At 36.1% G+C, this 16,137-nt stretch overlaps 1 protein-coding gene across 5 annotated transcripts in view; it reads left to right on the forward strand.

The window, feature by feature from the left end:
• atg16l2 (autophagy related 16 like 2) overlaps positions 1–16,137 on the forward strand; it is a 94,047-nt gene that overhangs the window by 56,624 nt on the left and 21,286 nt on the right. For all 5 annotated transcript variants that reach the window (XM_062974400.1, XM_062974401.1, XM_062974403.1 and 2 more), the window contains 3 exons: positions 1,889–1,994; positions 5,350–5,420; positions 7,105–7,176. In XM_062974400.1, coding sequence (XP_062830470.1) covers positions 1,889–1,994; positions 5,350–5,420; positions 7,105–7,176 — 249 coding nt within the window. The remainder of the gene's footprint in view (positions 1–1,888; positions 1,995–5,349; positions 5,421–7,104; positions 7,177–16,137) is intronic.

Raw genomic sequence — 16,137 nt, forward strand, 5'->3', positions numbered from 1 at the left:
AGCTCCCAGTTAGATAGCATGCAGACAGAGGCTGCTGCTAATGAGCTGTCTGGCCTTGATGAAACGGCATCTCTGGATCGAGCTGGCCGTTTGCAATTTCAGCGCAGGAGTGTTAGAACAGCAAACAAGAAATAGAAAGAGGTCAGAGGCCAAAGAAATGCATTCATGCTGTGCAGAGAATATTAAAGGGTGTGTTGAGAGAGAAATCTTTGTCAAAAGCAACGTCTCGTTTTGGAGTGTAGAAGCTAACTCTTGCTTTCCAGGATTACCTTGCAACCTTGTGTATTCAAGTTATGAGACTTTGTCAAGCATTCATGGAACCTTGTTTTATGCCTTATGTTTTCTTGGATTATTCCTGATAGTCTTGGTTTTGCAACAATCTTTGGGATCTTTACTTTTGCTTTTTAAGAACTATTTATTTTCTATTTCCTAATAAACTACAAAAGACTTCAACCTGTATATAGTCTGGTGTGTTCAGCAAGGTGAAGCTATCCAGAGGTGCGGCAGGAAATATCAACCTTCTTCAAACCTCCACTAGTAATTTATATATGATTCTGTTTGCTTACTGTTTTGTATATTTATGTTTTGGTATGCAGCTTTCCCTTTACTCTATGTTTCTTGAGTTTGTGGGAGGGGCTGGATCAGAAGCAGGTTGGATTTGGCTTATTATTATTATTATTATTATTATTATTATTATTATTATTATTATTATACACCATGTAATGAAATGTGAAAAATGTTCTGTTCCTGGCTTGAAAGTGTTCTTTCCTGTTTAATTGTGCAGTTGTTGTGCTCCAAAAACTTCATTTTTGTGCCACAAACTATGCTGAATTCATTGAGACTTTTTGATGAGATATTTGTTGGAAACCTACTGCAAAATGTGTTGTCGAAGGCTTTCATGGCCAGAATCACTGGGTTGCTGTGAGCTTTCTGGGCTGTATGGCTATGTTCCAGAAGCATTCTCTCCTGACGTTTCGCCCACGTCTAGGGCAGGTATCCTCAGAGGTTGTGAGGTCTGTTGGAAACTAGGCAAGTGGGGTTTATATATCTGTGGAATAATGTCCAGGGTGGGAGAAAGAAAGAACTCTTGTCTGTTGGAGGCAAGTGTGAATGTTGCAATTGACCACCTTGATTAGCTTTGAACAGCCTTGCAGCTTCAAAGCTTGGCTGCTTCCTACCTGGGGGAGTCCTTTGTTGGGAGGTGATTAGCTGGTTGATATTGCAAAATGGCTTGTCACTCTGGCAACGTTGGATTTTAAAGTTTTTAAAAGTTTTTATCTCTATTGGTTTTTATCCTCCAGTGTGTTATTAATGTTTAACTGTGAAAACATAACTTGTTAAAGTCATTGTCCTCTATTTGGTGCTGCCTTTATTATTATTTTGAAGTAGATGTTGGGTATGATTTGGGATTTGGGTGGTTTTGGTTAGCTCATCCTTTCTTTAGTATTGTATAGTATTGAATGTTTGCCACAACTTGTTGTAAAGTATCCTGATTTCCCTATGGGGGAGATAGAGTAGGATATAAATAAAGTTTTGTTGTTGTTATTGTTGTTGTTATTATTATAGCAGGATGTCCCTCCTGCAGAAACAAAGTGTTTGCAGTTGAATAAACTTCTCCCATGTTTTTATGATAGAACCAATTATGAAATGACATTTATAACCCAGGAACAGAAATCATGTTACATAGTGTTGTTGTTATTGATATTATTATGATGATGGAATATTTCCATGTGCAGAATGAGGCTGTTTCCAAGGCTTTCAAATTGGTCCGGTCAGACTGGGCAGAGTGGGTTTGAGTCCACAATTGCAAAATGACGATGTCGCTTTCCGGAGTGGAAACTCCTGGGTTTGTTATCTCAGCCTTTCATTTCTTTTCTCTTCTCTGCAGGAAGCCCATGGATCAGAAGTCAATGCCGTCAGATTCAGCCCCAATTCAGGGATGCTGGCAACCGGCGGGACGGACAGGCTGATCCAACTCTGGAACGTGGTTGGGGGTAAGCGCAGGTCTCTTTGGCCATTTCGTGGCCCTTCTCCGGACACTTTCCATCTTGTCCCTCTCCTTGGATGATGTTGCCCAAAACTAGACACAGGGCTATATTATTCCAGGTGAAAATGACTGACAAAAGCAAAAGAGAGTGGGACTAGGACCTCTCTCAATCTGGATCCTATCCTCTTATGAATGCAGCCTAGAATCACATTGGCCTTTTGAAGACTCCTACTTTCATGTGGACTGTTTTCAATCCAGGTGTTCTCCATCCTACGAGGGTTGAATGAAAAGTAATGCCTCCCCTTCGTAACTCCTCAACAGACGGCAGTCCTGGTCTGTGGCAGGTCCTGGCTTGTTCAGGAGACTCTCCTCTACAGTTCCATCTGGCGGGAAGCCTTAGCATTGAACGGTTGTGTTGTTAAAGTGCAAAGTATGGAACCCTGCGCAGACGGGGAAGCCTTAGCATTGAACGGTTGTGTTGTTAAAGTGCAAAGTATGGAACCCTGCGCAGACGGGGAAGCCTTAGCATTGAACGGTTGTGTTGTTAAAGTGCAAAGTATGGAACCCTGCGCAGACGGGGAAGCCTTAGCATTGAACGGTTGTGTTGTTAAAGTGCAAAGTATGGAACCCTGCGCAGACGGAGAAGCCTTAGCATTGAACGGTTGTGTTGTTAAAGTGCAAAGTATGGAACCCTGCGCAGACGGGGAAGCCTTAGCATTGAACGGTTGTGTTGTTAAAGTGCAAAGTATGGAACCCTGCGCAGACGGGGAAGCCTTAGCATTGAACGGTTGTGTTGTTAAAGTGCAAAGTATGGAACCCTGCGCAGATGGAGAAGCCTTAGCATTGAACGGTTGTGTTGTTAAAGTGCCAAGTATGGAACCCTGCGCAGACGGGGAAGCCTTAGCATTGAACGGTTGTGTTGTTAAAGTGCAAAGTATGGAACCCTGCGCAGATGGAGAAGCCTTAGCATTGAACGGTTGTGTTGTTAAAGTGCCAAGTATGGAACCCTGCGCAGACGGGGAAGCCTTAGCATTGAACGGTTGTGTTGTTAAAGTGCCAAGTATGGAACCCTGCGCAGACGGAGAAGCCTTAGCATTGAACGGTTGTGTTGTTAAAGTGCAAAGTATGGAACCCTGCGCAGATGGAGAAGCCTTAGCATTGAACGGTTGTGTTGTTAAAGTGCCAAGTGTGGAACCCTGCGCAGACGGAGAAGCCTTAGCATTGAACGGTTGTGTTGTTAAAGTGCAAAATATGGAACCCTGCGCAGATGGAGAAGCCTTAGCATTGAACGGTTGTGTTGTTAAAGTGCAAAGTATGGAACCCTGCGCAGACGGAGAAGCCTTAGCATTGAACGGTTGTGTTGTTAATGTGCGAAGTATGGAACCCTGCGCAGACGGAGAAGCCTTAGCATTGAACGGTTGTGTTGTTAAAGTGCAAAGTATGGAACCCTGTGCAGACGGAGAAGCCTTAGCATTGAACGGTTGTGTTGTTAAAGTGCAAAGTATGGAACCCTGCGCAGATGGAGAAGCCTTAGCATTGAACGGTTGTGTTGTTAAAGTGCAAAGTATGGAACCCTGCGCAGACGGAGAAGCCTTAGCATTGAACGGTTGTGTTGTTAATGTGCGAAGTATGGAACCCTGCGCAGACGGAGAAGCCTTAGCATTGAACGGTTGTGTTGTTAAAGTGCAAAGTATGGAACCCTGTGCAGACGGAGAAGCCTTAGCATTGAACGGTTGTGTTGTTAAAGTGCAAAGTATGGAACCCTGCGCAGACGGGGAAGCCTTAGCATTGAACGGTTGTGTTGTTAAAGTGCAAAGTATGGAACCCTGTGCAGACGGTCGGCCAATGTGACTTAAGCAATAAATTAAACGTAGAAATAATCCTTAGAATGTGCTCTTTAATTCCCACTATTCACTTTTCCACATCATCACCAGACAATTGGGTACATTTCTGCCAACCATGAACAAGTTTTCTGAAGCCGTCACGGAAGAAGTCGACACTCTGTTTCTGCAACCGGTGTTTCACAGGACCCATTGTGCACAGATCTTCCGACAGCCAAGCAAAGCAATAATGTAACTCATATGTTCCTGTGAAATGCCGATTGTGCTTGAAATTTCTCTCCGAGTGATACGATGATCGTCTTGAATCAAGCTGTCCAACTTGTGCTTGTGAAACTTGGTGGTTGCTGTCACAGGACATCCAACTCTTTGTTTGTCGCGCAAGTTAGATGTTCCCACCTCAACATCTTTAAATTTACTTGCCCAGTGACGCGCAAGACTCACATCAACACAATCACCATACACAGCTTGAATTCTCCAATGAATCTCCTTTGGGGTGACACCTTCTGCTGTCAAGAATTCAGTGACTGCACGTTGCTTAAGTCGAATTGACCAGCTGTCTGCTTTGCACTTTAACAACACAACCGTTCAATGCTAAGGCTTCATGCCGAATGGATCTGTAGAGGAGAGTCTACTGAACGGGCTAGGACCTGTTGCAGACCAGGACTGCCATCTGCTGAGGAGTTATGAAGGTGGAGGCATTACTTTTCATTCAACCCTCATATGTTGTGTGCCTTGGAGTTTTGGTGCCTTGGAGGTTGTGCTCCGATTCAGCCACAGCAGGGCGATGTTGCTCCATTCTCTATGACAAAGAGCCATCAGGACTTCCTCCTTCCTTTTGGTCACCGGCATTTCTTTCTTTTATGGTGTGGTAAAATATTTTCCCTGCTTATTAGTGGTACCTAATTTCTCTACTCACAGCTCTAAGCTGTTTTCGAACTGCTTAGGTAAATAGTGAGACAGGCTGGGCAGTCGGGTGCTCACCCCGACCAAGCTTCGAACTAGCCATCTTTCGATTGGTGGATCTGGTGATTTACCAGCTGTGTTAAAGCCCAGTCCAACTTCAATTTGATGATAACCAAACCAGATATTTATCTCTAACTCTTCTCTCCTTTTTAGTTTCCATTGTCCTTTTTCCTTCAATTAGATATTCCCTATAAGTTCTTAGTTCCTCATTGTCTGTTGGTTTTAGCACTGCTTCCAAAGGATGCAGCCATAAAAGAATTTTCTGCTCCATTCCTTCCTTGTATCTTTTCCATGTCGCTAGAAGACTCGCTCTTATGGGATGAGTTTCTGAGACAGTGTCTGCTATGTGTTGATGGGACAAGACGCAGGCATTGGATTGCATATGTGATGTTGTGTCTTCAGCAGAAGGGATGTGTAGTGCAACCCTTGTGTGATGAGGGCAGACTTGTGCCTCTCAAATGGGGTACTTGGCTAACCTTTCAACCTTATGCAGTCCTCGTTGCCCTTTGAGCATGCATTTGCAACACTTAGGGGCTCTTCTTTGATGCCTTCATCTAGGTCGCCTGGAGAAGATGCAGACCCTGGAAGGAGCCAACGGGAGCATCACCAGTGTGGAGTTTGACCCATCGGTGAGTGCGAGAGGAGGGCCCATGCCTTTGAGAGTCAATGCCAACGGCAGAGAGTCATAGACACTGCTCACAGTGGGACCTCCATGGTGGGAGGTGCAAAGAATAATAGAATCCTACATTTTGAAGGGACCTCCAAAGGCCACCTAGTTCAACCCCATCCTGAAACACAGGAAGACGTGACCCAAGCCCTCCTGAACAGATAGCCATGCAGCCTGTGTTTCAAAACCGACTTCACCAGGCGATTATTATATTTTATTACTAGCTGTGCCCGGCCACGCGTTGCTGTGGCAAAGTGGTGGTGGTATTGGTTAAAAATTGTTGTGTAATTTTTATTTGACTTTATTTGCATTTTTTATTAATTTTATTGTAAGTTATATTTTTATTTATTATATTTTATTATTTTCTTGTATTATTTTTAGTTATTTTCTGTTATTACAGTATTTTATTGTATTAATTTTTTAGTGTTTTTTATTATTTTTTATTGGGTTGCTAGGAGACCAAGTTGGAGGAGCTTAGCCTTCTAACTGGCAGCAATTGGATAAAAGCAGTTATTCCTCTCTCTCTAATTAGGACTTTATTTTTCTTTTTTGTTGTTGTTGTATCAACCTAGAGGCGTGGATGATGGGTTGTGTTGTCAAATTTCGAGGTTGGGGGGCCTGTAGTTTTGTTGTTTTGTGGGTCACCGTGATGCCATCACTCTTTTATATATATAGATTATATTTAATTATGCCTCACTTTATATCCCCAAAGGGGACTCCCCTGCAGTCTGTATTCAACTGGGGTTGGAAGGGACTCCCAAAGGTCACTCAGTCCAGCCCCATTCTGATACTGTTGTGGTTCAGTCTGATGATGAAGGCGGATTTGGGTTTATGTAGGTTGACCAAGGAAATGTTGAAGGCTCTGAATTGTCAGAAATGCAGGCTGACCAAGGAAATGTTGAAGGCTCTGAATTGTCAGAAATGCAGGCTGACCAAGAAAATGTTGAAGGCTCTGAATTGTCAGGCTGCAGGCTAGCAGGGAAGCCGAAGTTAGTGATAAGGGTGACCTTCCACAAGATTTAGAACATCAACAAAGTCCAGGTGGCTCAGGCAGCAAGTCAGAGGAGTCTTCCTTAGATAGAAACACAAGGTTAAGAGTTCGTCCCAGGTGTTCTGTGAGAATAGCTAGTAAACATGTGGGAACCCAAGGTCAGAGGAATGCTTTCTTAGCTTGTAAGCATGGTTAAATAGGGTGAAACAGGGAAAGATTTCAGACGAAGCAACGTTGATTTTGGAAGCTTAATTCCTGCCTTGTCTCTACTCATAGAAAAAGGTTCTTGTTTTTGTTCATGCCTAGATTCTGTGTTTGGATAGTATTTTGGAGTTCATGCTACCTTGTTTTTCTGGACTGATTTGCTGTATTAGAGACTTTGAACTATTTTCTACAGAGACTTTGAACCATATTCTGCAGATTGCCTTTGCAATTGGATTGCTGCTTTCTTTACTGCTTTTTATTAAGATTTTGCTATCTTTTATCAATAAACTGAAAAAATTCAAGTCTGCTGTAGTGGAGTGTGTTTTAAGAGCAAGGTGAACCAGTGCTGAGGTGCAACAGATACACAGGAAGGCACAATCCAAGACAATTTGTATGAATAATTATAATAATAATAATAATAATTTTATTTTTTCCCGCCTCTCCAAACCAGGGTTGCCACCTTTTAGCAGCGACATACAACAATGCTGCGCAGCTCTGGAAGACGGGAGACTGTCAATGCAAGGTGAGCTCATATGCGATTGTGGTTTTGTGGGGTGGAAAGGCTGGTGATGGAAAAGGGAAATGGGAAGAGAGTCTTGTGACACGTTGCCTGGGGAGTACTATAGAAAAAAGGACTTGAACTAACTAGTGTCCCCTAATGGAATAATAACCATGTATTAAATATCATTAAACATTGAATTATTAACAATAAATGAATATAAATTTCATGTTGTCTTTGATACTTCTAGATGGTAGAAACCCCGTTTGTTCCTCTCCAATCCATTCGGCTAAAAATTCTTTCATTCTGTTAGCTAATATTTTGGTAAAGATTTTATAATCCATACTAGCTATGCCTGGCCATGCGTTGCTGTGGCTAGGACTTAATTTTTCTTTTGTTTTTGTTGTATGAACATAGAGGCGTGGATGAGAGGTTGTGCTGTCAATTTTCGAGGTTGTGGGGTGTTTAGTTTAGTTGTTTTGTCCGGTGCCGTGATTCCATTACCCTTTTATATATATAGATTCAATAGGGAAATAGGTCTGTAATTGCGTACATCTGATAAATCCGAGTTTTCCTTAGGAATCATAATTATTATGGCTTCTTTCCATGAATCCAGAATAATTTCCTCCTGTAGGGCCTGATTCATTATTTTCCGTAAGAAGTGAATCACTTCTTCTTGACCTATCTTCTAGAAGCCCGCTATAAAGCCATCAGGTCCTGGGGCCTTATTGCTTTCTAGACTGTTAATTGCCTTGAGAATTTCTTCATTCGTAATTTCTTTATTCTTTAGTCTTTGCTCATCCGTAATTTTCTCCAATTTTTGTTTCCCCAGGTATTCCATTATCTTTTCCGAGTAGCTCGGAAACAATAAATGAATATAAATTTCAGATAAATGGTTACAAATGACAATCAAACTGTTGCATTCACAGCATGTTGAATAGTAGTTACTTTCACTATGGAGTAAACTTTCCTGTTTACTTTCTTGTTTCTTCATAAAAGATGAGTAGAACCCTGATCCACAACTTGTTTCGACTACCTATAGTCTTTGTCTGGTGGTAGGGTCTGCAAGTATTGGGTAACATTGGGCCCGGGCTGTGGCGCAGGCTGGAGAGCAACTGCAATGAATCACTGCAATGAATCACTCTGACCTAGGAGGTCATGAGTTTGAGGCCCGCTTGGAGCCTATGTTTGTTTGTCTTTGTTCTATGTTAAAAGGCACTGAATGTTTGCCTATATGTGTAATGTGATCCGCCCTGAGTCCCCTTCGGGGTGAGAAGGCCGGAATATAAATGCTGTAAATAATAATAATTAATAATAATAACATTGATACAATACATTTATTGTAAATAATGCAATGTTTAATGATATTTAATACGTTGCCTGGGGAATCATGCATTGCTTCCTCCTCTTCTCATGCTGTTAGGAAGTGTGGGAGTTGGAGTCCAAAACACATGGAGGGAGGGCCGAAGTTGGCCCATGCCTGGTATATACACACATCCACACACTGTGACCCCGGTGGTGCAGTGTGTTAAAGCACTGAGCTGCTGAACTTGCTGACCAAAAGGTCTCAGATTCGAATCTGGCGAGCGGGGTGAGCGCTCGCTGTTAGCCCCAGCTTCTGCCAACTTAGCAGTTTGAAAACATGCCAATGTGAGTAGATCTATAGGTACCGCTCCGGCGGGAAGGTAACGACAATCCATGCAGTCATGCCAGTGGCCACATGGCCTTGGAGGTGTCTATGGACAATGCCAGCTCTTTGGCTTAGAAATGGAGATGAGCACCAACCCCCAGAGTGTGAGTAGATCAATAGGTACTGCTCCGGCGAGAAGGTAACGACAATCCATGCAGTCATGCCAGCGGCCACATGACCTTGGAGGTGTCTGTGGAAAACGCCGGCTCTTCAGCTTAGAAATGGAGATGAGCACCAACCCCCAGAGTTGGACACAACTGGACTTAACGTCAGGGGAAAACTTTGCCTTTACTACACACAAAACTGTGTTACATTACATTTGTCTTTATTTGTCTTCATTAGCTTTTAACTCCTGTGTTTCACCATTAATAGCAAGTCAATACAGAGTTTGTAGTATAGTATTGAATGGGATATAATATTCCTTAGGCCTATGGAACAGCTCAGTAACTCTCAAGCAACCAGAAACCACATTTATCTGGCATATGGGGTTGTTGTGTGTTTTCCGGGCTGTATGGCCATGCTCCAGAAGCATTCTCTCCTGACTTTTTGCCCATATCTATGGCAGGCATATACCTCACAACCTCTGAGGATGCCTGCCATAGATGTGGGCGAAACGTCAGGAGAGAATGGTTCTGGGACATGGCCAGACAGCCCGAAAAACACACAACAACCCTGTGATCCCAGCCATGAAAGCATTCGACAACATATCTGGCATCTACCAATACTTATGGTGCCATGGGGTAACCCAGAGTCTCATATTATATATATATATATATATATATATATATATATATATATATATATATACACACACACACACACACACACACACACACACACACACACACACGTATATATATACACACACACACACACACACGTGTGTGTGTATGTACATATGTATATATAGTATTATATATGAACAATTTTGTTTTAACATCAAGTGGGACTATGCCTTCCCTCAATCTAAACATAACATTATGTAATAACATTTGGGAAAAAAAATCTGTTCCTGCTTTGAAAGTGTTATTTTCTGTTTAATTGTGCAATTCTGACTTTGAAAGTAGTTGTTCCACTCCACTTCATTTTTGTGGCCACAAACTATGTAGGTTGAATTGGTTGAGACTCTGTGATGAGATATTCATTGAGAAACCACAGCACGATGTTCAGTTTAATAGACTTTTCCCATGTTTTTATGAGCGAACCAATTAGGGAATGACATTTATAACGCAGGAACAAAACAAAAACAAAACCCATGTTATATAGTGTTATACTCTGAACTCTGCTTGGAAAAATGTGACATTTATAAAAAGAGGAAGAGGACCAAGCATCGTTCTGAGAACCCTTCTGTGAATCTGGAGTTGCACAATCGATTCCAAGTTCTCTCATCAGTAACAGATGAAGAGGAAATACAACACCTTGGGGAGGATGAGAGGTTCTACAAGGGTTGAATGAAAAGTAATGCCTCCACCTTCGTAATTCCTCAAGAGATGGCAGTCCTGGTCTGCAGCCCGCACTGTCTTGTTCAGTAGACTCTCCTCTACTGTTCCATTTAGCGGGAAGCCTTAGCATTGAACGGTTGTGTTGTTAAAGTGCGAAGTATGGAACCCTGTACAGACAGTCGGTCAATGTGACTTAAGCAACGTGCAGTCACTGAATTCTTGACAGCAGAAAGTGTCACCCCAAAGGAGACTCCTCAGAGAATCCATCTGTTCCCGATAATGAAAGAAGATCTGCAGGGACATCATTATGCTTCTGATGAAGATGTTGAGAGAACTGTGAGACGCCGGTTGCGGAAACAGAGTGTCGACTTCTTCCGTGACGGCTTAAGAAAACTTGTTCATCGTTGGCAGAAATGTATCCAATTGTCTGGTGATTATGTGGTAAAGTGAATAGTGGGAGTTAAAGAGCACATTCTAAGGATTATTTCTGTGTTTGATTTATTGAAATATTCCCATCCAAACCCAAGTCACAAAGGTGGAGGCATTACTTTTCATTCAACTCTCGTATACAACTGTGGGCTAGGCAAGGCTACTCTTAGATGGATCCGTCATTGGTTGAGTGACCAAAACCAAAGGGTTCTTCTCCCCAGTGATTCCTCTTTCTTCATTTTGAGAAAAAGTGACTAGTGGAGTGCCATAAGGAGGATCTCATTTCTGTTTAATACCCTTATTAATGACTTGAATGAAGGTTTAGAGAGCAGGTTAAACTTGGATGCCAGCAGAAGGTTTAGAGGGCAGGCTGATCATGTTTGCAGATGAGACCAAATTTCGAAGGAGAGTGAATACTCCAGAAGACAGGGTCAGGATGCAAAAGGACCTCAACAGATTAAAGAGACCAAAATGAACAAAATGAATTTCAACAAGGTATACGATACTCAACTTAGGCAGAAAAAATGAAATGCAAAGATACAGGATGGGAGACACCTGGCTCGACAACAGTCCATGTGAGAAAGATCTTGGAGTCTTTGTGGGGAACAAGCTGAACATGAGCCAAGAGTGTGATGCAGCAGCTCAAAAAGCCAATGGGATTTTGGGCCACATCCAAAGGAGTTGAGTGTCTAGATCAGGGGTCCTCAAACTTTTTAAGCCGAGGGCCGGTCCACAATCCTTCAGACTGTTGAGGGGCCGGATTATCATTTGAAAAAAAAAAAATCTGATACACACTGCATATGTCTTATTTGTAGTGCAAAAACAACAACAACAATGAAAGAACAATACAATATTTAAAAATAAAAACAATTTTAACCAACATACATTTATCAGGATTTCAATGGGAAGTGTGGTCCTGCTTCTGGCCAGTGAGATAGTCAAGTTAATTAGGGTTGTTGTTGTTGTTGTTGTTGTTGTTGTGTGCGTTCAAGTCATTTCAGACTTTGGGTGAGCCTAAGTCTAAAATTTATTTATTTATTTATTTATTTATTATTTACTGCATTTATTTACTACATTTGTATCACACCCTTCTCACCCCAAAGGGGACTCAGAGTGGCTTACAAATTATATGTACATACAATATATTATATTATTAGCATAGCACAATATTAGCATTATATATTACTATATTAAACTATACCACTATACTGTAATATTATTAGTAATATTGTATGTAATATAGAATATATAATTAATATAATTATATGGTATTATTATTAGTGTTATATTGTATTACATTATAATATTATTATCAATATTATATGTACATACAATATATTATATTATTAGCATAGCACAGTATTAGCATTATATATTACTATATTGAACTATACCACTATACTGTAATATTATTAGTAATATTGTATGTAATATAGAATATATAATTAATATAATTATATGGTATTATTATTAGTGTTATATTGTATTACATTATAATATTATTATCAATATTATATGTACATACAATATATTATATTATTAGCATAGCACAGTATTAGCATTATATATTACTATATTGAACTATACCACTATACTGTAATATTATTAGTAATATTGTATGTAATATAGAATATATAATTAATATAATTATATGGTATTATTATTAGTGTTATATTGTATTACATTATAATATTATTATCAATATTATATGTACATACAATATATTATATTATTAGCATAGCACAGTATTAGCATTATATATTACTATATTGAACTATACCACTATACTGTAATATTATTAGTAATATTATATGTAATATAGAATATATAATTAATATAATTATATGGTATTATTATTAGTGTTATATTGTATTACATTATAATATTATTATCAATATTATATGTACATACTATATATTATATTATTAGCATAGCACAATATTAGCATTATATATTACTATATTAAACTATACCACTATACTGTAATATTATTAGTAATATTATATGTAATATAGAATATATAATTAATATAATTATATGGTATTATTATTAGTGTTATATTGTATTACATTATAATATTATTATCAATATTATATGTACATACAATATATTATATTATTAGCATAGCACAATATTAGCATTATATATTACTATATTGAACTATACCACTATACTGTAATATTATTAGTAACATTATATGTAATATAGAATATATAATTAATATAATTATATGGTATTATTATTAGTGTTATATTGTATTACATTATAATATTATTATCAATATTATATGTACATACAATATATTATATTATTAGCATAGCACAATATTAGCATTATATATTACTATATTGAACTATACCACTATACTGTAATATTATTAGTAACATTATATGTAATATAGAATATATAATTAATATAATTATATGGTATTATTATTAGTGTTATATTGTATTACATTATAATATTATTATCAATATTATATGTACATACAATATATTATATTATTAGCATAGCACAATATTAGCATTATATATTACTATATTGAACTATACCACTATACTGTAATATTATTAGTAACATTATATGTAATATAGAATATATAATTAATATAATTATATGGTATTATTATTAGTGTTATATTGTATTACATTATAATATTATTATCAATATTATATGTACATACAATATATTATATTATTAGCATAGCACAATATTAGCATTATATATTACTATATTAAACAATACCACTATACTGTAATATTATTAGTAATATTGTATGTAATATAGAATATATAATTAATATTATTATATGGTATTATTATTAGTGTTATATTGTATTACATTATAATATTATTATCAATATTATATGTACATACAATATATTATATTATTAGCATAGCACAGTATTAGCATTATATATTACTATATTGAACTATACCACTATACTGTAATATTATTAGTAATATTGTATGTAATATAGAATATATAATTAATATAATTATATGGTATTATTATTAGTGTTATATTGTATTACATTATAATATTATTATCAATATTATATGTACATACAATATATTATATTATTAGCATAGCACAGTATTAGCATTATATATTACTATATTGAACTATACCACTATACTGTAATATTATTAGTAATATTATATGTAATATAGAATATATAATTAATATAATTATATGGTATTATTATTAGTGTTATATTGTATTACATTATAATATTATTATCAATATTATATGTACATACAATATATTATATTATTAGCATAGCACAGTATTAGCATTATATATTACTATATTGAACTATACCACTATACTGTAATATTATTAGTAATATTGTATGTAATATAGAATATATAATTAATATAATTATATGGTATTATTATTAGTGTTATATTGTATTACATTATAATATTATTATCAATATTATATGTACATACAATATATTATATTATTAGCATAGCACAGTATTAGCATTATATATTACTATATTGAACTATACCACTATACTGTAATATTATTAGTAATATTATATGTAATATAGAATATATAATTAATATAATTATATGGTATTATTATTAGTGTTATATTGTATTACATTATAATATTATTATCAATATTATATGTACATACTATATATTATATTATTAGCATAGCACAATATTAGCATTATATATTACTATATTAAACTATACCACTATACTGTAATATTATTAGTAATATTATATGTAATATAGAATATATAATTAATATAATTATATGGTATTATTATTAGTGTTATATTGTATTACATTATAATATTATTATCAATATTATATGTACATACAATATATTATATTATTAGCATAGCACAATATTAGCATTATATATTACTATATTGAACTATACCACTATACTGTAATATTATTAGTAACATTATATGTAATATAGAATATATAATTAATATAATTATATGGTATTATTATTAGTGTTATATTGTATTACATTATAATATTATTATCAATATTATATGTACATACAATATATTATATTATTAGCATAGCACAATATTAGCATTATATATTACTATATTGAACTATACCACTATACTGTAATATTATTAGTAACATTATATGTAATATAGAATATATAATTAATATAATTATATGGTATTATTATTAGTGTTATATTGTATTACATTATAATATTATTATCAATATTATATGTACATACAATATATTATATTATTAGCATAGCACAATATTAGCATTATATATTACTATATTGAACTATACCACTATACTGTAATATTATTAGTAACATTATATGTAATATAGAATATATAATTAATATAATTATATGGTATTATTATTAGTGTTATATTGTATTACATTATAATATTATTATCAATATTATATGTACATACAATATATTATATTATTAGCATAGCACAATATTAGCATTATATATTACTATATTAAACAATACCACTATACTGTAATATTATTAGTAATATTGTATGTAATATAGAATATATAATTAATATTATTATATGGTATTATTATTAGTGTTATATTGTATTACATTATAATATTATTATCAATATTATATGTACATACAATATATTATATTATTAGCATAGCACAGTATTAGCATTATATATTACTATATTGAACTATACCACTATACTGTAATATTATTAGTAATATTGTATGTAATATAGAATATATAATTAATATAATTATATGGTATTATTATTAGTGTTATATTGTATTACATTATAATATTATTATCAATATTATATGTATATACAATATATTATATTATAAAACTGAGGGTGGGGGCCAGGTAAATGACCTTGGAGGGCCGCATCCGGCCCCCAGGCCTTAGTTTGGGGACCCCTGGTCTAGATCAAAGGAAGACATGGCTCTATCCGGTTTGGTCAGACCTCTTCACCTGGAATCACACTGTGTCCAATTCTGGGCAACACAATTCAAAAGTGATATTGACTCTAGACTGGAAGGGGTCCAGAGGAAGAGGATCAAAGGTCTGGAGACCACGAATCCCTCTGAGGAGCGTCTTAAAGAGCTGGGTCTGTTTAGCCTGCAGAAGAGCAGGTTGAGAGGAGACAGGAGAGGAGCCATGTATCAATATGAGATTTTATTGATTAGCCCTTAGGCCATATCAAAGTACCAAGCCAAACAACCAGGCTTGCAAAGACCTGATCACATTCTATACAAAAATATTATTATTATTATTATTATCAACACAACGACGTTGTATGGCACAGCAAACAAGATAGACATGCTGGATTTCGTTTCGCAAAACCACAAGTCGAACACTTCCCAAGTGTCTAGGACTGTGTGATGTATTTTCTGATGATGTGTGCAGATCCCAGTAGGGTGGCCTTTTGCAGTTGGCAGATCGTGA

The sequence above is a fragment of the Anolis carolinensis genome, chromosome 3, assembly GCF_035594765.1.
Source record: "Anolis carolinensis isolate JA03-04 chromosome 3, rAnoCar3.1.pri, whole genome shotgun sequence".
NCBI lineage: Eukaryota > Metazoa > Chordata > Lepidosauria > Squamata > Dactyloidae > Anolis > Anolis carolinensis.